Here is a 23,947-nt window from a genome sequence, read left to right on the forward strand (position 1 = left end):
AGTTAACAGAAACAAAATTTTTAAAGGATCAGTTCGGAAAGAGAAAAAAGATCCAAAACAAATAAATCTCTGTAAAACACAAGAATTTTTTAAAATAATGACCCAATATTTAATATGGAAAACAGCTATACTCTGTTTTCATTAGGAAAAGAAAAAAGAAGATGACCTTGTATTTTAGCGTGAACAGAATGTGTTTAGAAATGAGAGTGATTTAACATTTTTTTTTTCGGGGTTTGTGAAAAAGTTCCTGAAATCTTTTCTATGTTTTATATTCAAACGGGATAGATTTGCATAGTACAGCTTGGTCCCTATTTTAATACGAGATAAATTAGGGTAAAAAAAAAAATCTTACTTTAGGCAGATAGAAATCTGTATACAGTCACCACAGGTTTAATATTGAATAATTAGCTATTTTCATCTTGAAATTTTGGCATCCATCCAAATTTCATAAGAAAAACAATGTGAAGTTTCTGTGGGTTTTCACTGGAAATGTTACTTAAAGTAAGGTTATAATGTCAAAGTGAAGGAGTTGACTTTATGGTAAGTCTGTTAACATAGACTTCAGTATCTAAATTCTGTGGGTACATGGAAAAAAGTATAATCTTCAACCATTGTCTAAGAAATATTTGTCAGAAAGGTAGTAGTAAGCATTTTACTTATTTATGATAATGAAACTTGAAAGTCTTGTAAATTCAGGTTATTGATCCCGTTAGTAGTCATATAGGTGATAGCATGCTGTTGGCACCTGTAAATAATGCTTATGTGCAGTGGGGTATATCAAACTCTTTTTGTGTTTGGCTACCAAATATAATTGTTAGCCTAATGTTTGCCTAATCTAAATTATGTCATAAAGCAATACCTGTTCTAGGGAATGCCTCTTAGAATAAGTTATTTTGATACAACTCACTTTAGCATAATCTTATTTATGAAAGAGTGATATCAACCAAAAATAACTTAAATGGTAGCATAAGAGATTAGCATAAAGTTAGGTTATGATATGCCTGGACACATTGTCCTGTACTAGGGTAAGGGGAAGAAAAAGGAAGTCTTTATAATAGAAAGCAAAAATAAGTATGCCTTAAATAAAACTATATAATGTGTCTTCTTTACTTTGTACAATGGGTAGATTCAAGTAATGTCATGAATTCAGTTATATTTGAATTTTGTACTTGATTTTAGACTGATTGCACACTGACTAAGCCACTTATTTTATTGACCAAAACATGAAGGAATGATTTACTCTTTTTTAAAAGCATAAAGATGAATTGATTGTTCAAATAATACCCATCATCAAACATGCTATATTTTCATGATGTACAAATAATGTGAGGGTTGTTAGATTATTTTATATGTATTATTAGTCATATTTTTCTTTTGGCTTTATCTGTTCTGGATATTTCTCTTGAAGAAAGAAATGTTTTAAGTATATAAACCGGAGTAGTATATTTAGTATCAGTAGTAAAGGAACAGTTAAAGTAAGGAAAAATATGTTGAAGTAGGCTAGCTCTAGCCTAATTATTTGTTCATTTCCATGATGAAAAGAATTGTAGTAGAACTTGAAACTAAAAAGCTTTTCCAGTTTACGGAGAGATAATTGTACTCCACTAAGAGTGTGTCAGTACTTTAGATAAGTTATAACTTGAATGGTATCATATACGTAATATTCTGTTTTCAGTTCTGTTCGAATCTGGGATTATACTCAGGATGCTTGCATAAACATTCTTAGTGGCCACACTGCACCTGTGAGGGGATTAATGTGGAATACTGAGATCCCTTACCTTCTCCTGTCTGGCAGCTGGGACTACACTATAAAAGTATGGGACACTCGAGAAGGAACTTGTTTGGATACTGTTTATGATCACGGTGCAGATGTATATGGTAATGTGTTTTTCATGTACTTTCAAATTTTGTTGTATTACTGATGGTTATAATTTCTGAGAAAAGCAATATTTTTTGAATAAGGCTTACAGTGCTTCATTTTAAAATAACGTTTTTCTTATTAGAAATTGTACTTGTTTGTTATTGGAATGTCAGAATACACAAGATAATCCAAAACGTCATGAGAAATTATTTGTGTTTCTGTGCACACAGAAACACGCACACACATATGGCTTGGATTTTTCTCCCTTCCTTTACCATCTCTTCATAAAGAAGTTGTGAAACAGGGAATCATTGATACAGTAGATAGAACTTACCAAACCATTCTTCTGCCTTTACTCTTGGATATTTAGGACAATATTTTATTTTTTTAATGTGATACTAAGTCAATAAATATAATTGAGCTGGGTATGGAAACCAGATTTCTTGTCTATTGCGTGTCACTTTCATTTGTAAACCCAAACTTTGGTGAAAAAATGATTCCTTAAAGAAAGGTACTGAATTCTAGCCACTTGTGTCCATATATGTCGTATCAGTGGACTTTTAGTTGAAGCAGTGGGGCTGAGTGTGTGGGAGAGATACTGTTTCTGGATGTTATTAACTGGAAGGTCCCAAGTGTTCCTTCTTGCAGTTGGAACTTCCGTCCATCTACCATTACCATTACCATTACCATGACCATGTATTCCATTGGCGTGATAGTATGCTTGCTGCCGAACCACCCGAAATGTAATTTCAACATTTTCATCCAGGACCGTTTGCTAATCATTATTCAATTTTGTATCCATATTAATAGACTGTGCTGAATAATTTCTTATATTCTTGTATCATTTTCAGCCAAAATAGAAATGCTGTCTTAAAACACTTCTTTATAACTTCAATTCTGTGGAAGTTTTATGAGATACATACAGATGAAAAGTATTTTTCAATGTTTACTTTAGTTAAAGTAGGTTTCTTTTTTTCCTTCAGGGTTAACATGCCATCCCAGCCGCCCCTTCACCATGGCATCTTGTTCCCGTGACTCTACAGTGAGACTCTGGTCATTAACACCTTTAATCGCTCCTTTACCAATAAATATTCTGGCAGACAGATCTTGGGAAGAAATTATCGGGAACATTGGTATTGCCAATATGCATGCATTAGATTTTATTTTTCAATACTATCTTCTAAGCAGTCCTTTCTCACTGAATTATGTCTGTTCTTTAGATCATGCTGTGGAACAAGGCACTCCCCCTCTATTGTGTGGTAAAGTATCAAGAGATATTAAACACGAAATAGAGAAGCTAACTGGTAATCCTCGAGCAAAGAAGCTAAGATGGTTTTCAGAGTGTTTATCAGTGAGTATTATAGGAATTAGGTGAACATTTTTCCTGTAGTCTAAACGAGTCATGACAACTATTGTCCTCAAGTTATCACGTATTTGCTCATATCATCCCAACTCAATGGGTCCCTCTGAACATACCTCGTACAGAATAAGAAAACAAATGGAAACCAGAAACAATAAATGAGATAAAGCATAGTTATAATTTTGTTAATCTTTCAATTTAAATATGCCTTCGTTGTGTTTGTGAAGATGCAACGTTCCGTGTGGTTTTTAATTCATCCTTGTATCTTTGGTTTTTCTGTATCAACCTTTTAGCCTCCAGGTGGCAGTGACAACTTATGGAACTTAGTTGCTGTGGTAAAAGGACAGGACGATAGCTTGCTCCCTCAGAACTACTGTAAAGGAATAATGCATTTGAAACATCTGATTAAATTTAGAACGGTAAGTATGTATGTCAGGATCATGTACTCAAGCCCAAATTATTTTTGCCTTTTCACTGTTGAAATATAAACATTATTTTTCAAAATTTACATAGAGTTAGTAAAGTAAAATGAGTAACCACTGAGAACATAAATAGTAAAAACCGATCATGAGACTATGAATTATTTGAGACCCGATTAAGACAGCCACGGTTTCTATAGGTTGAATCTCGTGTGATTCTTCAAAGTCACTTGGCACCACCTGAAGTGGTGTTACCCTTACCCTATTACCAGGTGACCATGATGTGTGGACCCCTCTGATTTTAGTCTCAGAGGCTGAATACGCTGTATTCTCGGATACGTTTTATCAAAACTGGCCATATTATAGCTCTTAATGAATTTCATTTCGAAATTATCAGTGACCTTATCCCTGGAGTGATATACCATACAAACAGACCACTCCTGGGACCTGAAACAGGAAATAGCTTTTATATTTGCAATGAAATATCTGTGGTTAACTCAACTGTCGGTGAGGAGAACCATTCCAGAGCTGTGGATGGAAAGGTCATACGGAACAGTTATTTTCATAAAGGAGCGCCTTGATCACAAACGACACCTACCCACTACAGCTCTTACCACCTGACAGTAGGAGAGCCTAGAGAGTGAGCCTGTCACTTTTAATTTTTGAGATTTTTCATATATGTTTTCACCAGTTACATATCACTCTATCATTCACTACTTTTTGGCCCCTGGACTTGTATCTAACCATAACAGCTGCTAAGTTTTAAGGACAGTGGGATTTAGCCTTTCTCTACCCCATACCAGACACATCTACTCTTTACTCCCCACACACATCAAAATATTAAGGTTGAAAGAGGTATCATGTTTTATAGAGAAAAAGTATAGAGAAAAAGTATTCCACTGCTATCTGCTTTTAAAATATGTGCCCATGTAATGCTTTTATAGTCATCTTTTATCACCAGCTCTTGTGTAACAAAATTTAGAACATTTTGTCTTCTTTTTAACCAGTCTGAAGCCCAAGAATTAACAACAGTCAAGATGTCTAAATTTGGTGGTGGTATTGGTGTGCCTACTAAAGAGGAAAGACTGAAGGAGGCTGCAGAAATACATTTGAGATTAGGACAAATTCAGAGATACTGTGAACTTATGGTTGAACTTGGAGAGGTAATGTGCTAAAATCAATGAGTTTAACAAAGTATTCTAAGTATTGGTGGAAGACCAAGTATTAAGCTTATCTCAGGTAGTGTGCCTGAGAACAGTACTTACCAGAGTGAGATTTCCCAGTCCAGCCGCATCAGCATTACTCCGGAACGGGTTAGACGTGTATTTCCCAGCCCACACCTACAGAATCAGAAACTCCAGGGATGTAGCCCAACGACCTGTGCTTTTATAAGCCCTTCAGGTTCTTCACATGCCTGAAGCCTGAGAACCACTGCCCTGGGGTAGGATCTTTGATTCCCTTTGATATCTAAAAAAATACCCATGTTGGCTAATTTGCTCGCATTGGGCTCCCCTCACTAATACGATTTGTTGTGACTAAACCCCACAGTGGCCACAAGAAGGGTTGTCACTGAGGATTTTCTGGTGAATTATGGTCCTAGGGCACATCCTGAGTTAGAGGACTGATTCAGCAAAACAGAGTTTTCAAGAAAAAGGTTAAGATAAATCTATCCTATTAAAGTTAGGGTAGTGGTTATTTTTGGAAAGTGGGTGGCAAACAAACTAAGACAAGAAGGAGAAGGGGTTTCCGTTTCTTGATCTGGATGTGGTTACTTGATTGTTTTCAGTTTGTGAAAATTTATGGAGCTTTTTGTTTTTCTGAATGTCTACATTGTTCAACAAAAATTCTCCCAACCCTCCCCCCCCCCGAAAAAAATGGCAGGGATTCATTTCATAGTTGATGAAAAGTTCTAAGTTAGTTATTTTATAATTACAAAATACTATTAAGTGTACTATTAAATAATATAAAGTAAAAGAACAATAAAGTTACATTAAAATATATCAAAATTAAATTTAACTTGCCTTTTTATTCCCCTATACACTAGAAACAAATAATGAATTACTGCTTGACCTAAAACAAAATGTCATTTTAAAATGTTACTGAAAACACATTGCAAACTATAAAGTGTTCAGGAGCAATATAAAAATTTTACTTCTAGAGAAGTAGAGGTTTGGCTTAAAGGTTACCTTTCTAGCAAGACACTGTTAGAGTATTGATCAAATTCAAGAAGAAAAAGAATAAATAAATTTTGGTAGAATACTAATTCTTCATCTTCCTGAGTTTTATATTTGGGTATATATTTTTTAAAGCTATATTTAATTCACATTTAAAGACACTTTCACAGTGTCCACTTGTGGAGCTTGAGAATTTTGTTGTTGTGGAAGGTCATCAATGTTCTTAATGATCCAAAACACTGTCCTTCCAATCCTTAAGAAACACAGACGTCTTTGGAGTGCTTCACGATATCCTCCTTCTGTAGTTTCTGATTCTTTGAGATTAATTCTGTGAGATTAGGAAAACAGTTAATCTCACCACTTACCGGACATGTTTTTATAGAAAAGGCTTGATGATTTCAAAGTTCACTTAATCTACATTTTAACTTGTTTCTTGCATTTGCCTCTACTATAATAAAGACTAATTTTCCCTAAAAGCATAATTTAGGTTACATTTTTCTAAAAAGGTAACATGACGACAGGGGCTCCTGGGTGACTCAGTCAGTTAAGCGTCTGACTCTTGACTTAGCTCAGGTCGTGATCTCATGGTTCATGAGTTTTGAGCCCCCATTCTGGCTCTGCACTGATAGTGTGGAGCCTGCTTGGTATTTTGTCTCTCTCCTCCTCTCTCTGTCCATCCCCGCTTGCTCTCTCTCTCTCAAAATAAATAAAAATAAACTTAAATAAAAAGGAAACATGACTACAAATAATGTAGTATTAAAAAGTTGCTATTTTGTACACCCAAAACTAATTTTATACTCTATGTTAACTAACTGGAATTTAAATAAAAACAAAAAACATTTACCTATTTAAAATTTAACCTATTATTTTCAGGCTAATTACCAATCTTCTAGCCATAATTGTAGTAGAATTCTACTGTTGGGGAGAGCCTTAATTAAAATGAAGTTTAGATCCACGTTGTGATATTCAGAATTCTTCACCCTCACTTCCCTTCTAGACATGAGTTCAGTGAAGTCTATGTTTTCCATATAATTGTCTCACTTGCCTTGATTGAACTATGACCTTTAATAACAGTCTAATTTTTAAAATACGAAGATCAGGGATGCCTGGGTGGCTCAGTTGGTTAAGTGTCCAACTTCAGCTCAGGTCACAATCTCAAGCTTCGTGACCTAGAGCCCCGTGATGGGCTCTGTGCTGCCAGCTCAGAGCCTGGAGCCTGCTTCAGAGGCTGTGTCTCCCTCTCTCTCTGCCTCTCACCCACTCGTGCTCTGTCTCCGTCTCTCAAAAATGAATAAACGTTAAAAAAATTAAAATAAAATACGAAGATCAGTTTATCAACTATAAAGAAAGATATGACAATAAATAAAATTTATAAAAAAACAAAGAATAAAAATAGAAGTAAATGTCATATTTTTTAAACAGAAGAATTTCAGTGTGTATTGTTTTGAACATAGGACATAGATTACCGTAGAACAGATTATAGAACAGATTACTCTGGTGTTGTGTCAGAAGGGGAGGTACTATGTTTTTTAAACTACACACTTAGGTAGTACTATTCCTCTCCCCTCCCACTGCCCCCTGTCTAGGCTTGGGATTTTCGTTGCTGAATAATACAATTTACATATTTTACTTTATTTTAAAATGTAATATTTATACTCTGTGGAATGGGATAGAATTCAGAAATATTCCTGGAAATCTAAACACCCTAAAAACACACAAAAAACTCCTATTAAAAATTTGAGTTCGTTAAAAAAAAAAAAAAAAAAAAGTTAAGAGTTAGTACAGTCAAAATACACTTTGCCTTTCTTTTTTTCTGTTCTAGTGGGACAAGGCCTTGTCAGTCGCACCGGGGGTGTCTGTGAAATACTGGAAGAAGTTAATGCAGAGGTAAGCACAGAGTCTGTGTCCAAATAGATGTTTTAAAATATGTTAAAATGGAAGCAATATATAAATAGTAGCTTTTGAAATTTTCTAGTCTTAGGTTGTCTTTAAAAACAGCTGAGTTTTATGTCTGCTAATGCCGTAAATTAAATGAATTGGTTACAAGTCACTTGGTGTTCTTCTGTTTGACCTGGCATCTGAGAAAGACGGTGGAAGGGAGATTCTCCACATCAATGGAGGGATTGATGGATGAGTAAACATACTTATTGGAGAATATATTGCTACTGAAATATAGGTGGTAAGATTTTCTGAAGGTTTCCTAAAGTTCACAGAGTACTTCTTCTGTAAATAATCTGTTCTCTTTGGCCACCAATCCCTGCCGTCTCCCGTCCGTGAATACGAGGGAGGCACTGGTGAAGCCTCTTTCTGAGATGTGTTGATGTCCTATGGCCCCTGTAACAAAGTATTATCAACTGGTTGGCTTCAGACCCACAGAAATTTATTCTCACAGCCGGGAGGCTAGAAGGCCAATATCCAGTTGTCGGGAGGACTGGTTCCTACTGAGGTCTTTGAGAAAGAATCTGTTCCACGTGTTTTCCCCAGCTTCTGGTGGTTACTGGCAGTCGTCGGCCTTCACTGAGTCATGGGGGCACCACTCGAACCCCTGCTTTCTTCTCACGGTGCCTTAGTCCCTGTGTGTCTGTGTGCACATTCCCTTCTTTCTTGGAGGACACCAGTCATAGCAGATTGAGGGTCTACCCTCAACCAGTTGAACTCCCTCTGTACTGATTACATTAGCAAAGACCCTCTTTCCAAATAAGGTTACATTTGTAGAGACCGTGGTTGGTCCTTCAGTAAACATGTTTTGGGCAGACACATTTCAACTCACAGCGTAAGACTGTTCCCTATTCTAGTCATTCAGGGAATATTTATTTTTTTAGTGCTCACTGTGTGTCTAGCACTGTGCTAGGCCTGTAGACTACTATTTCATGAACAATTCCCTTGATTCTGGCCTTAAAAATGGAAAAGTTTGATTTTTCTTCCACGAGACATGATTTAGAAGCAAATTCAACTGCAACTCACATGTATAAATAAAAATCTGCCTGAGGCTACGCATGAAATGCAGAAGGACTAATGAACACATTTGCCGTTGGAAAGTAGACCGTTCTCTGGCACCTGTTTTCCCAGCAATAAGTGCATCAGCGGGCTGGCTGTGGGCTCCCTGTCTTAAATTCTAAAAATCCCAAATAATTCCAAGTTCCTGTACCCTCACTGCACACTTGTGAATGTTATCTTCCCCCCCAACCCCCGAAATCTTTAATAAAGCTGTGTTAGCAGACAATGTTTCTTTCACAAAACAATTGTGTTTCAACCTCAGCAAAAACTGTTTCAGATATCTTTGGAAACCAACACCTGCTTTTCTCTACTCCTTAATTCACATGGTGGCCAGAAAATGGTCTCCTCACGGCTCCTAAACTTATGTTGTATAGATGCAGCCATTCAGAGAGATTGGCCATTTCTCGGTCCTAGTTCCTTAGAAGGGAATATTATTACTCCTATAACAAAGAAATCAGTGTCACAATGGTTGAAAACACAGATGTTGGGGAGAATTCCAGTGACCCTGTAGGTTGGAGATTGTTAACAGTGAGCTGGGCAAACAAAAACTGTGCTACACCAACCCAGAGACTGGCGATTGAAATGTAGTTTAATGCAAATGCCAGCATATATTAAATAATGCCAGATTAGTGTTCTTTTTTTTTTTTTTTAATTCATCTATTTTGAGACAGAGAGCATGAGTCAGGGAGAGGCAGAGAGAGAGAGAGAGAGAATCCCAGGCAGGCTCTGCACTGTCAGCCTAGCGCCCGATGCAGGGCTGAAACTCACGAAACTGCAAGATCATGACCTGAGCCAAAATCGGGTCAGACACTTAACCAACTGCGCCATCCAGGTGCCCCCAGATTAGTTTTCAACAAACCTGAGGCTAAATATTAAGAGTTAATTTAATTTGGTTGGTCACTGGGAAACTACTTGGGACTTAGTTAGGAAAAGAGAAACACAGACAGGATACAGAGAGACCGAGGCAGACACGAGTAGATTCTTGGTAATCTCCAAGATCAGGATCCTGTTTTCCCCTCACATATCAGGAACTTTTTGTTTTTGTTTCCTGCCTTGCTTGGGGTGCTCATAGTATTCTATATTTTATTGTCAGTATTTATACTCTCCTCTTTTTTAATGATTTTAAGTTACTTGCATTTAAAGGGTTTGCATTCATTGTTGTGCTCCCTAAAATGTTTAAAATTCTGTCTTTAATGCAGTAGACACGCACGTATTTATTAATCCAATTGAAAGTAGATATTCCGTCACACATCTAGTTTACAACTTATTTTCAGAAAATATATTGCTCACTTTAATAGATAAGCTGTATTCATTTTTAAGACCTAATACGTTCAGTGCTTTTAAAATATGAAAATATGTAGTGTTTTAAGAGAAAATAGGTTATCTATTTTATTTATTGCAGAAAACTTTTGTCTTCCATATCTGATTTGATTATAAAATCTGAAGCTTTTCGAAAAGTGATATGCAGAAGGGTTTTAGGAAATCTACCACATAGTTTGGATATTTGGCTGCTTTAGATATTTCAGAAAATCTGAGCCCAACTGAGAACCTTGAAATTGGTTTATTATAAAGAAAGTTGTTCTTGTTTTATTAGGAGAGCTGATCAGTTAATCCAGGAAGATAAGGATGATGTCATTCCATACTGCATCGCCATTGGAGATGTGAAAAAATTAGTGAACTTTTTTATGTCAAGAGGTCAGCTTACAGAAGCTCTGCTTGTGGCACAGGTACCAGTACATGATCACACAGGCCACCTACCCTGGCGGGAGGGCCTGTGGAAGGACGACTGTGCTGACTGATCACGCCTGCCTTCCCGTGATCGACAGTCAGATGGCCTGGCTCCTGCCCACCTCCCAACCTTCTCTGTCCGCAGTACGGTCACACTTTCTATGCCCTGGTCACACTGCACGTATTTTAGACATTCAGGCATCCCTGGACTTTTGTATGCAGCTGAATGTCACATGTGGGTGAACAACTATTTCTAGTAACCGTGCACTTGAAGCTTCGTGTTGATAAGATGGAGTCCACGTTCTTTTTCAAATTCTGAGGGTACCTCCAGACTGTATAAATTTTAAACATGATTTAAATTAGCAGTTGATCCTTGAACAGCATAGGGTTAGGGACACTGAACCCCCACCCAGAGATCCTCCTATAACTTTTGACTCCCCCAAAACTTAAGTACTAATAGTCTACTGTTGACCAGAAACTTTACCAATAACATGAGCAGTCAATTAACACATATTTTGCACGTTACATGTGTTATATATCGTGTTCTGACCTTAAAGTGAGCTAGCGAAAAGAAAGTGTTCTTAAGGAAATCATGAGGAAGAGGAAATACATTTACAGTCCTGTATTTATTGGAAAAGATCTGCATATAAGTGGACCTGTGCAGTTCAAACCCATATTGTTGGAGGGTCAACTGCACTTTGATCAAAATAGTATTTAGAAATTGGGCAGCTGTCAACAATTAGCTAAAAATTAATTAAAGATTTTATTAAATTCCAGGCTGCTTGTGAGGGAAACATGCAGACCGTACATGTTTCCACACCTAAAGGATCTTCATATCCTGATGATATCTACAAGGAAGACTGTCATGAGTGAGCGCTTTATCCTTTGTGTGGGATCAGTATTTTCAGGGTTGGCTTCCCCTTAGGGGGTTTTAAGACCCATGCGCTTCACCCTTCTCCATGCACAGGGGCTGGGCTGTCTCACTTTGATTCTCGCCTCAGTCCTGCTCCGTCCCAGGGCCTCTGGGTGAACAGGGCAGTGTCAGGAATGCACGTGCACCCTGCATGCCTTCTGTGTGGCTTTCAGAGAGGCAGCATGTATTTCAGTAGAGAGATTGCAGATAAAGCACCGAAATAGTTCAAAACATCAACCTTGTTTAGGGAGGAAAGCCAGTAAAAATACGGAGGACTGTTTATTAATGTTTCACTGTAAAGTCATTGTAGATGACATCATCCCAAGACACCAGAATTAGTGTTGGGAATAAAATTTAGACTCCTTTTAAAGAAGAAATCTAAATACACATTTTTTAAAAGAAATGGAAGTTAGACTTCTTCAGCCTTTTGCCCTTTTTCAAATCTAATAATCTACTTTCCCATGCCTCATTTTTGGCTCCTATTATTGCTTTAAAAAATTGGATATCTAGGGGCGCCTGGGTGGCGCAGTCGGTTAAGCATCCGACTTCAGCCAGGTCACGATCGCGCGGTCCGTGAGTTCGAGCCCCGCGTCGGGCTCTGGGCTGATGGCTCAGAGCCTGGAGCCTGTTTCCGATTCTGTGTCTCCCTCTCTCTCTGCCCCTCCCCCGTTCATGCTCTGTCTCTCTCTCTGTCCCAAAAATAAATAAACGTTGAAAAAAAAATTTAAAAAAAAAATTGGATATCTAAACTTTTAGGATGCTTTTCAAGTAAAAAAGGGTCATAAAATGTTAAGCAAATAATGTGTTAGGACCAGCATACTCCTTCCTGATTCTTTGCTGCTATTCTCTGCCATATCTAAACTCAACATTTTATATGTTTTTTTTTTTTCAACGTTTATTTATTTTTGGGACAGAGAGAGACAGAGCATGAACGGGGGAGGGGCAGAGAGAGAGGGAGACACAGAATCGGAAACAGGCTCCAGGCTCTGAGCCATCAGCCCAGAGCCCGACGCGGGGCTCGAACTCACGGACCGCGAGATGGTGACCTGGCTGAAGTCAGACGCTTAACCGACTGCCCCACCCAGGCGCCCCAAAACTTGACATTTTAAAGATCTAACATACCCTACCCATATTGTGGTCACCATCTAAATTTTGAAAAGTTTCAGTTCAGCCTGTAATTCTTCTGCAGTTAACTGTCCCTATAGCTGAGTTGTGAATTATTCAATGTAGGATGGCAAATTTTGAAAATGAGACTTTTATTCTGACATTTGGGGTGGGGGCATGCCATACATACTAATTTGTTTGCTAAGAAAAATAGCTTTCCTGATTTTTCTTTCCCAAAGATCAGACTTTATACCTGAATCAAAGATACCAAATTAAATCCTATGTGATCCCTTAATAAGCTTGTTCTAAAAGGGCGTTAGTTCATTTTATGACGGAATCCTTCTGTTTATATAGACTACATACTCTTTCTCTTTTCTAGACTCCTGCACAAAGTCAGTGAAGAACTAGCGGAATGGTATTTTCAGGATGGTCGCGCAGTGTTAGCCGCATGTTGCCAGCTAGCCGTAGATAATACTGAGGTACATTTCACGTTGGTTTATGTAAATGGAAAGCCCTTAAGGTGCGTCATGGTGTTTGAGTGGAAAAAATACGGCAACTCCTGTGCAAGATCTGATTTTGCGTGCTTACCAAGCCTGAGCTACCATGCCTCAGAAGCACACATAAACTCTACAGACTATGAAATCTTATTTCCAATTCATTTTTATCACAAGGTACATATTTGTAACAACCTGACTTTAAGTATTTCATCTGATATGAGAAGAAGTGGTGTGGTGAAGGGAAAAATCTCAGGGATTCAGAATACTTGACTTTTGGAAGCACTTATTTTTAAGTATACGTTAGTATAATCTTCAAAAGTGATGTTTTTAAGGTATTTTCTATTTGATCCTCTAATCTAGTAAGAAAAATGTAAAGATGGATTCTGTTTTGCATGTATCCTTACATACAGTAGATTTAAGGGATCATTGATAATCATTGCACACTGTTGATGAATCTTCTAAGAATTGGCATTGTTTTGTGATAGAGACATGGAAGGACATGAGGATATAGCAGACAAACTGTTATTAATTCATTAAAAAACTATTATCAAGGGTTCTAAACTTAAATTCTGACCTCGTAAAAATTCCTTGTGTGTCCCTTTATCAGATAAGCTTTTCCATCTGGAAATTGCGTTTATACTTACATAAGTACTTTATAGGAATGTTACATTCAGTATTTTTAAGAATAATTGATTATAGGTTAATACTGCTTTATCTGCTTTATGAGCTTGGCGGGGAAAGATGATCCAATCCAGCATCTATGAAACTGAAGGAATTATTTTCTTATTGGGTAAGCTTGCTATGGCATACCTGATTCGTGGAAATGAACTGGAGTTGGCCGTCAGTGTGGGCACAGTGCTCGGAGAGCCTGCTGCACCCACAACCCACTATGCCCTGGAATTGCTGGCGAGAAAATGCATGATGATTCCACCATGGTAAGAATTTCTAAATTTGAAGAATAATTTTATAGGAATGGAATACATTTTTAAAATATTTTAAGTTGCATTTGATGTGTTTTGAGAGAATACAGCATCTCCTTTTCAAATTTTTTAACTTAATTTAATTTCTTAATATTTATTTTTGAGAGAGAGAGGGCATGTGATCAGGGAAGGGCAGAGAGAGAGAGAAGGAGAGAGAATCCCAAGCAGGTTACAAGCTGTCAACACAGAGCCCAAAGTGGGGCTCAGACTCATGAACCATGAGATCATGACCTGAGCCGAAACCAAGAGTCAGACTCAACTGACTGAGCTACCCAAGCGCCTAGCATCTCCTTTTTGATTGAAAGAGAAAGATTGTGGGAGGAAACAGGGCTATGATAATGAAGTAATCGTGGGAACTGCCCTGGTTTGGAGTGAAATCTACCGTGGCCCATTCTGAAGCAGTCCCCTCGTAACTCGATATTATTTCGAGTGCACAGAATGTCGTGAATAAATGTGCACTGCTTAAGATAATCAGGACCACACATTTCCACATTTCAGATTCTGCATATCTACACTCATTCTTGTCAGACCTTGTGTCTTAGTTTAAGGTTTGCAAAATAAGGTCACTTTTCTAGTGGAGCATAATAACATAGTTTAGCTGGAGACTTGGAACAGGCCATTTCCCCAGACGTGGACAGTCCTCTAAGAAATAGACCCTGGAAAGTCCCTGGGGTGACCTGGAAGTCCAGGTCCAAGCAGTTCTCACCCCCGTCTGCAGAGCCCTGATCTTCGGGCAGATAGTCCTTCATTATGGAGCATCTTGAGCAAAGATACGAGGCTGACACTCAAGAGATGTTTGTTGAATAAAGATGATTTCAGACATTCATCTTCTCCTTCCCTAAAGCACTTAAAACCTTAAGGAGTTTCTAAATAAACGTGTTAATCGGGCCTTTCACCTCTTCCCACCGCACGCCCAGTTCACGTGTGTGCGTGCACACACACATACACACACACACACACGCCACTCGTAAAATGGAGCTGTACAGACTCTACTGTCGAATCCCACAGACAGTAATAACATTAAGAATAATGACAGCTAACTAACCCTTCTGTACTGTGTGCCAAGCTCTGTGGTAAGCACTTTACATGTAGTGATTCACTCACGATAGATACTGCTTTGCCTCTGGCCTCAATAAGTGGTGGAGCCAAGATTCCACGTTCTATAGACTGGCTCCGAAGTTTATACTTAGCTACTGTCTTTGTCGGTTCAGGCTGCTGTGACAGAGTGTCACAGACTGGGTGGCTTACAAATGACAGAAATGTATTTCTCACAGTTCTGGAGGCTGAGAAGTCTAAGATCAAGGCGCTGGCAGATTTGGTGTCTGATGACAGCCGGCTTCCTGGGTCCTCGTCAGCCATCCTCTCCCTTTGTTCGTGTGTGGAAGGGTCGAGCTAGCTCTCTGTGGCCTCTTTTACAAGGCACCAATACCGTTCAGGGCTCAGCCCTCAGGGCCTAATCACCTCCCAGCGGCCCCACTTCCAAATACCATTGCCCTGGGGATTAAGTTTCAATATGTGAACGTGGGGAGCAACACAGGTCTCCGGTCTTTTCAGCTATCAAGCCATGTGGCCCCCTTCGTCTGTGGCTAGCTCAGAAAGACAGCACCACTTCCCGTTTTCCCTTTCTGGATCTGGGGGCTTCATAGGGAATCGGGAATCTCACAGTTTTTGTCATTTATTCCCGTATCTTACAGCCACGAGAGGTCCTTCCCCCAACCCAAATGTGGCAGCACCCCACCACTGACCTTAGACTTACGACTTGTGTGTGTGTAATGCCCACCATCCTGCGTACCCAGGTCTGTGTCTGTCAGGAACGGTAACGGTCAGTTGCATACTGTGACTTGCCTTAGACCTTATCCCAAAGCATGAGCTTCACGTAGATTATTTATTCACAAAGGTGACGGACTCCCTGCTAGAGGTCATCGTGTAATCTAAATAAAATGTGATTAAGTTGTTTTTTGGTTTTTGGTTTTTTTTTGGCAAAGGTAAAAAGTAGCAAAACAAATAGAAATTAAATTTAGGTGAGGTTTAAAAAATCTTTCAACTGACTACGTGTCTTAGTTGCTTTTAATATAAGACAAACTTCTATTTCCTCGTAATGGCCCTAAGAAGTTAAGACAAGTGCCCTTCCCTGTTTTACATTTGCTGGTAAAAGTCTCCTTTTTCTTGGTTCTCACTGCATATACATGGTATTCATATTTAAAATAATTTTCTTTCTAGCTTTCCATCTGTTGGATACAGGTACTATGTCTAGTTTTATAAAAACGTTTAATAAAAATATTCATATTTTATTTCAGTTTTAGAATATTAACTCTATAGTAAATGATCATTACCTGTTCTTGCTTCATTGTTTTGCAGAATAACAATTCATTTATAGAATTTGTAACCTATAAAACGTAACTACAAAGTGACAACACTTCTTGTAGTGTAGGTGCAAAATCTCTCATGGTTTTATATTAAAATTTGTGTCATAAATGAATTGTGACTTTCTACAATACAAAATAGTAGTCAATAACTCAGCTAAACAAGTGAAAATGCCTGTTCTGACAATGAAATTTGAGAGTTTAGATTATTTAGTAGGTCTGTATCGTTACACGTATATACATTTTCCCCGACTGGTAAATGGAAGTTTCAGTAAATGGTAAGTTACACTAAAAGGAGAAGAAAATTAGCATTGCTGCAAACTTCAGTGTATCAGGATATAATTCTACAGCAAGAAGGTCAGGCTTTTGTCTGTAGTTCATGGAAGTTTGAATAGAATTTACACATCTAGTTTATGTACTGTAAAAACAAATGTTAATTTCTGTGTTCTCATGGACACTATCAAATACTGCTATTAAATGTCGGTATCAGGAAACATAAGCATTGAAACTTCTTAGAAAGAGGAGATGAATTACCCTAATTTGAGACTTGGGAAAACACTCAAAGACTTACCTGTTCAATGATGATAGAGTATTTGATACACATAAATTGTCTCCCTTCCTGTTCCATGCTCACTATATTCTTGATTACACACCTCTTAATGTTTTAAAAATAATTTATTCACATAAATGACCAATGTCCATTTTACTGAAGGCTTCACAAAGAAGGTGAAGGAAGATTTTACTCTCTGAAGTCCACCCTTTCAGAAACTCACATTTGAAATATTGCCTATTCTCGTTATGCTGAATGTGTTTTATATCAGTTTCTTGAAAAGTGGATAATAACATCTTGAATCATTAAAAATTAGTGTTTTCTCAGTTGTGCAACAGTATGCAACGAAAAACTCTTCACCTAATGATTTTTAAAGAGGATATTATACAGAACATTTTTAACGTAAAGCCATTAAATATGACACATGGCGCTTTAATATACCTTCTTTTTTATTTTTTCTTTTTAAAATTATTTTTATTTTAGAGAGAGACCATGAGCGAGAGTGGGCATGAGCTCGGGAGGGGCAGAGAGAGAGAGAGAGAGAGAGAGAGAATCTTAAGCAGGCTCCATGCCAACCATGGGACCCCACCTTGGGGCTTGACATGCAGCTCTATCCCATGACCCTGGAATCGTGACTTGAGCCGAAATCAAGAGTCAGTCGCTCAACCAACTGAGCCACCCAAGCGTCCCTAAAATACCTTATTTTTAAGTGATTTATTCCTTTCATTGAATCTCTAAAAAAGTAAATCAGGAAACTGCATTTCTATCTTTGATTTCCACGTAAAGTTTAAGAGAGATGCAAAACACCTGAAATTCGAAACTTAAAATATCTAAGTATTCTTTTTTTTTTTTTTATGTTTATTCATTTTTGAGAGACAGAGACAGAGCATGAGTGGGGGAGGAGCAGAGAGAGAGGGAGACACAGAATCTGAAGCAGGCTCCAGGCTCTGAGCCTGACATGGGGCTCAGCCTCACAAACCATGAGATTTATGACCTGAGCCAAAGTCGGATGCATCCAACTAAGCCACCAGGCGCCCCAGTCAGTATTCTACTGGTTTTAAAGAGTGGCTTAATCCAGCTGTGGTTGTGGCCATAACAAAAGTTGATGAAAAGTAGCCTTCACAAAGCTTGCTTCATAATTCACTCCATAGAACATACCTAATACTGGTTAGTTTGCTTAGAGAATAATTCTGTAATAGCAAAATTAATTGCAAATATATACAGATTTAAGATTTTTACAAAATTATAGAAATTTCCTAATACATTTTTCCTTCATGCCCTTTGGTTTATCTGTCATCCACGTTTGGAGGTCTTTCATAATTAAGTAGAAAATTAGTATTTTTTATGTTAGTAGAAAACCAAAGGAAGTATCAGAGTTTTCTTCCTTTGAAATAGTTCTAACTGTTATGTTTAGATTTTTTCCTTGTTGAATCAGTTTCCCCCTTTGTTATGTGCATAGGAATTTGGCAGCTGATCTTCTCCTGATGACTCCTGACAATGAACTACAGTTAGTTAAACTCTGTGCTTTCTACCCAGGGTGTACCGAAGAGATCAATGATCTTCATGAGAAGGTATTCTAAGGGTATTACATATTCTAATGGAATGCAGTGCTAGGATTTAACTAATTTTAGGTTAGGGCAAATAAAGATTCAGGCAGAGAAACATATGATCCCTCGCGAACCCTTTTATAGATATAACAGAAGTGATAACAGTAAGTGACATTGGTTGAGCTTCTGTGTGCTTGAGACAGTTCTGAATTTTCACATATGTTTGTATTTTACTGAATTCACATGGAAGCCCCGAAAAGCAAGGCTCATTGTTCCTATTTTACAGCGAAAGTGAGCTCGGGGAGCTTAGGCAACTGCCTCTAGTTAGTTAGAGGCAGGGTGTAGACTTGAGCTTTAGCTCCTCTGACTCCACATCCGTCCCACTCCGCCCCTCTGCCCCTTAAGGTTCGTTTTTGCCAACTTTTACAAATAGGCAGTTTAGGACCTTTAAAAGAGTTAATTATGATGAAATTCACATGCATTGCTTTAAAGTGCTTTTAAAAAAATACTCCTTTGCAGAATATTGGAATTTATGAACCAAGATTATGTATAAAAATAACCAAAATGTTCAACGATAGGGAGATTGTGTATATAAATTGCAGTACATTTCTGTATTTCAATGCTTTTCACCCATTAAAAAGATCATGAAGTTCTCTTTTTATTGACATTGGTACAAGGCTATAAAACAGTTCTGTAAAAAAGCAGAATATGAAATACATGCCATATGATTCTCATTTTGAAAATAACTGCACATATTTATGTTAATTATTATATATTTAAGGAGATATATACAGTTCTTTTAAGAAAAATATAACTTACAGTAAAACATTTTTTTGTCTTTAATATGAAAATAGCAGTGTTTTGTTTCACTTAAATGCCCCACTTCATGACCCTTGATTTGTCTGCAGTGTTTAAAAATTACTTTTTAATGTTTATTTTTGAGACAATGCGAGAGAGTGCAAGCAGTGGAGGGGCAGACAGAGAGAGATACAGAATCCGAAACAGGCTCCAGGCTCTGAGCTGTCAGCACAGAGCCCGACTCGGGGCTCGAACTCACGAACCGTGAGATCATGACCTGAGCCGAAGTCAGACGCTTAACTGACTGAGCCACTCAGGCGCCCCATGCAGTGTTGAGTGGCCCTTTTCATCCAACAGTGGATACTTACTAAGTATTATGATAACACAGATAGAGTGAGCAGGTGTGTGCATGAGTGAGTGTATATGTGAGTGTTTGAGCAAGTGTGTATGTGTGTGAGTGACTGTGTGTGTGAGATGAGGGACAATACTTATGAGATGGTAGTCATGCACAGTGACCAGTGGGTTGTGAGATTATGGGTGGCCTGACTTCTTTACACACTTTGTGTTCTGTGAAATATTTTCTAAGTGAGTTGTGCTTCACTTTTACAAACATGACAAGTAAAAGCTATCCCTGTGTTGAAATGAAAATGCAGAGGGAAGGAAGTAGGAACCTTACATTTGCTGCGTGGTGCTTTCAATATACACCCTCTGCCCTGTATGAGGTGGTAGCAGCAAGCACTAATGTTGGGGCTTAGAGAGGAGAAATACTTGTCTGTGTTTACACGCTCGTAATGACACAGGCAGGATGGCATTCGCATCGCCTTTTTGTCACACAATCTAAAAGGATATAATTAGACTTTTTGCTCAGACTTCACCGATAACTGTTTACAAAGACTAGTCAGGTGTAAAGGTGTTACTACTACCTGTGGACAGTTTCACAAGTAATGCTACAAATGATATTTTTAAATATTATCTTAATTTATATAACTTAGAATTTTAAGATAGGATGGGAATTACAGCAATGATCATCTTACTCTTATTATATTTTATTTGAGAATAAAATTTCAATAGAAACCATTTTTTTCCCCTTTACTCTTGGAGCATATATCAAAGTGAAGAACTTTAGCCAGTTGTAATACCTAGTGCACATAGTTGCTCAGTAAATAACTGGCATTTAGTTAATGAAGTTGGGGAAACAATATGAAATTTTATATACACGAGAGCTCCTTTAATTTAGTTCATTGTAATTTTTTAAGAGAGATTGTGAAATCCAAAATGTTCAATTTACATAATTTTTATTGGATTTTTAAGTTTAATTTAAATTCCAGGTAGTTAGCATACAATGTAATATCAGTTTCAGGTGTGCAATATAGTGACCCAACACTTCGGTACTCATTACAGCAGGTGCGCTCCTTAATCCCCATCATCTGTCCCCCATCTCCAAATCCCCTTGAAACAGAAAATAGGAAACTATTGAATAAATCAACCTAGTAACTTAAGGGGACGTAAAAGTGAGAGGGAAGAAAGTGATAAACCTCGGAGGTGAGGAGATGGGCAACCTTGCTGTGCGCGAACCGCGCCCTCTGGAGTCCTAACACAAAATACCTTTGTGGAAGCACCACATCAGTGGTTGCCAACCCCAGTGAGAAGAAGCATTAAGTGTTTATAGGTGCTGGAAGGGGGACAATGCGGGAAACCCCCGCCTGCACCCTGGAAGCAGGAGAACGTACCTAAGGGAGGAGCAGACTGAGTTTCAACAGGAAAAAAAAAATCATTTGAAAAACTGGGGAGTAGTGCTTTTCATTTTCCAGTAATGAAATTTCCTGGGCTCAAAATCTGCATTTTGTGGCATTTCAGAATGTCAGAGCTAAAAACTTTGAGAGCTTGTAACGTGTTTTGCCTTTCTACTTGAAATTAAGTTGCTCTGTCTCAAAGGCCAAGCAAAATTAAACTCCACAGTGTGTGTGAGATGTCAGAGTGTATTTTTTATGTTTTCTGTATTTAATGTAGTTTCTGACAGTGGTCAATATATTCTGAAGTGATAAATCTCAGCATGTGTTTTTCTAAGTTACATGTGTGGATACTAATTCCAATATCACAGGATAGTTTACTTCTACCTTTTTCATTAAGTATTTGTGTGATGAAAAACTACTGATGCACTTAGGTAATACCTTATTTACTGTTATTAGATCCTAAAGATATTCTCATAAGTGTGTGCTTTTAATAAAAATTATTTCACTGACATCTGTTTTGAGCAACTTTACTAGGAAGAGCATAGTAGGCATATTGGAGATATTTAGTACTTATACTGCTGCGTGTATCCCTCTAAGTTTTAGTAACGTCATTAAACCGATTACTTTTCAGTGCAAGCTACCCACAGTAGAAGAATGTATGCAGTTAGCAGAGGCTGCCCTTGCAGATGGTAATATATTTGAAACTGTGAAGTATTTCTTGTTAAGTCAAGAGCCTGAAAAAGCCCTTCCTATTGGTATTGACTTCATCAAAGGTAAGTTTTCTGTTGGTGGTATCAACTCAGATCTACTCACTGATTTGAGCCTTTCATCAGTATTGACAAGCAGCCTTAAAGTCAGACACCAGCCATCCTAAATTTAAAAAAGGAAGAGATTGCTGATTGTGTGCTATGGGGACTTGAGAGAGGGTAGATGAGCAATACTTGTCCAGATGAGATGGCCAGGAGAGAATTAATTATGTAAGTTAAAAATTGGATGAACATGATTAGTATGATTATTTGGATCATCTCTTATTTGGTTTTGTTTTGCCAGAATGCATCAGTAGCTCAGAATGGACATTGGATACCGTTTACCCCATTCTTGACCTATTGAGTTATATCCGTACTGAAAAATTAGTCTTGCATACGTGTACTAAGTAAGTGCTTTTACTCCAAAATACATAAGGGAATTTATGTAATGCTTGAAAATGGTTATATTGTTTTTGGTGTTCATATCAAGAAATAAGATAATCTTGGATAGGGAAGTGCCCTTGGAGAAAAATTACGTTTATATTTGCTATTCTTTTTTTTTTTTTTTTTTTTAATTTTTTTTTTTCAACGTTTATTTATTTTTGGGACAGAGAGAGACAGAGCATGAACGGGGGAGGGGCAGAGAGAGAGGGAGACACAGAATCGGAAACAGGCTCCAGGCTCTGAGCCATCAGCCCAGAGCCCGACGCGGGGCTCGAACTCACGGACCGCGAGATCGTGACCTGGCTGAAGTCGGACGCTTAACCGACTGCACCACCCAGGCGCCCCTATATTTGCTATTCTTAAGAAAAAATACAGAGGTCAATTAGAAACAGAAAAAATAAATTCTCATGGTCCTATTTACTAATACCTAGAGTGTGTATATTTATTTATGTGTACACAGACACATAGACACACACACATGGACACATGGACACATGGACACACACACGGACACACATGGACACAAAGACAAGACACACGGACACACATGGATACACACACACACACACACACACACACACATGCACACCTGGTTCAAATAGGGCTAATCCAGAGCGTTGGGGTGGTCCTAGACCCGAAGTCCTCAAGAAGCTGGTGGTCATGTCTATTAAACAGCCACTGTGCACAGAGCATACTACTGGGGGAAAAGTGAAGGTGCTAGGGAGTGACATCTAGTTACCAGCCCTGCATTCAGGTATCGTGGAAGGACACTCGTCCACAGAATGAAAGTCCCCGGAGATGGTGTAGAGTTTGCAATGGAGGCTGTGGGCTGTTACTGTTTTAATGGCAGTGCGGGAAAGACGTTGCCACAGCCTGGGAAACTTAGACGTTTCCCCAGCGGGAAATCGAGAGGGTGTGCCCTGTCCTTGCTTAGAGTCTGTAATGTGCCAGGAATTCCTAAATCAGGCCTAATGAGTTCCTTAGAAATTTGCACGAAGAAACGGCCAAGGGATCGAGGAAAACAAGGAGCCAAAAGTTAAAACATTACTTGTGCTGTAGCATAAATGTCTGAAAGGGACTCAACTCATGAATAAAACATCTTCAAGTTGAGAAAATTTTCTAAACATATTTTGCTATAAATGTCACCCATCAAGATACAGAGATATAAGTACGGTAACTATATATGTGAGTAATGTTCTATACCTCAAGTTAAAAGAATTTTAAAAACTATATTCTCTTTTAGAGCTCGAAATGAATTGCTCGTCTTATGTGGTTATATTGGTGCATTATTGGCCATCAGAAGACAGTACCAAAGCATTGTTCCAGCACTTTATGAGTACACAAGGTAAAAATGATTTCTCTTCTGGTATGAAATGAGAGACATTCCGTTCCCTAAGGTTTTAGTCTCTGAGTGTGTCCAGAAGGCACCAGATATATACTGCATGTATCCGTTTATTCATCCAGTATGTACTTTATAATAAAGCAGCAATCAAACTATATGAATTAGAAATAAATTAGGCTATAAATAATCAAAATCCTAATGCTAGCTTAAACGTGTGAGGTTTATTGGTCTTCTGTCGAGACACTTGGGATCTTGACATTCCAGGGCCATTAGAGCTACAGCCAGAGTCCATTGAGGGCCTGAATTCTTCCCTGCTTTTGACACTGACCTCCCTGGTTTCCTTCCACTTGCTTGAACTACCTGGTGACAGGGTCATGTGTATTATGTCTGC

The 23,947-nt window shown here is 38.1% G+C and overlaps 1 protein-coding gene across 9 annotated transcripts in view; it reads left to right on the plus strand.

Annotated features, from left to right (window-relative positions):
• The window catches only part of WDR17 (WD repeat domain 17), a 107,661-nt gene that overhangs the window by 75,405 nt on the left and 8,309 nt on the right, over positions 1-23,947 (plus strand). For 7 of the 9 annotated variants that reach the window (XM_045452331.1, XM_045452311.1, XM_045452320.1 and 4 more), the window contains 15 exons: positions 1,676-1,878; positions 2,845-2,994; positions 3,082-3,212; positions 3,515-3,640; positions 4,648-4,803; positions 7,637-7,701; positions 10,406-10,538; positions 11,317-11,408; positions 12,936-13,035; positions 13,849-13,988; positions 16,254-16,274; positions 18,406-18,517; positions 21,656-21,797; positions 22,075-22,177; positions 23,458-23,559. In XM_045452331.1, the coding sequence (XP_045308287.1) occupies positions 1,676-1,878; positions 2,845-2,994; positions 3,082-3,212; positions 3,515-3,640; positions 4,648-4,803; positions 7,637-7,701; positions 10,406-10,538; positions 11,317-11,408; positions 12,936-13,035; positions 13,849-13,988; positions 16,254-16,274; positions 18,406-18,517; positions 21,656-21,797; positions 22,075-22,177; positions 23,458-23,559 (1,776 nt within the window). The remainder of the gene's footprint in view (positions 1-1,675; positions 1,879-2,844; positions 2,995-3,081; positions 3,213-3,514; positions 3,641-4,647; positions 4,804-7,636; positions 7,702-10,405; positions 10,539-11,316; positions 11,409-12,935; positions 13,036-13,848; positions 13,989-16,253; positions 16,275-18,405; positions 18,518-21,655; positions 21,798-22,074; positions 22,178-23,457; positions 23,560-23,947) is intronic. The other 2 variants (XM_045452280.1, XM_045452291.1) reach the window with 1 other exon arrangement.

This window comes from Leopardus geoffroyi, chromosome B1, assembly GCF_018350155.1.
Source record: "Leopardus geoffroyi isolate Oge1 chromosome B1, O.geoffroyi_Oge1_pat1.0, whole genome shotgun sequence".
NCBI classification, from domain to species: Eukaryota; Metazoa; Chordata; class Mammalia; order Carnivora; family Felidae; genus Leopardus; species Leopardus geoffroyi.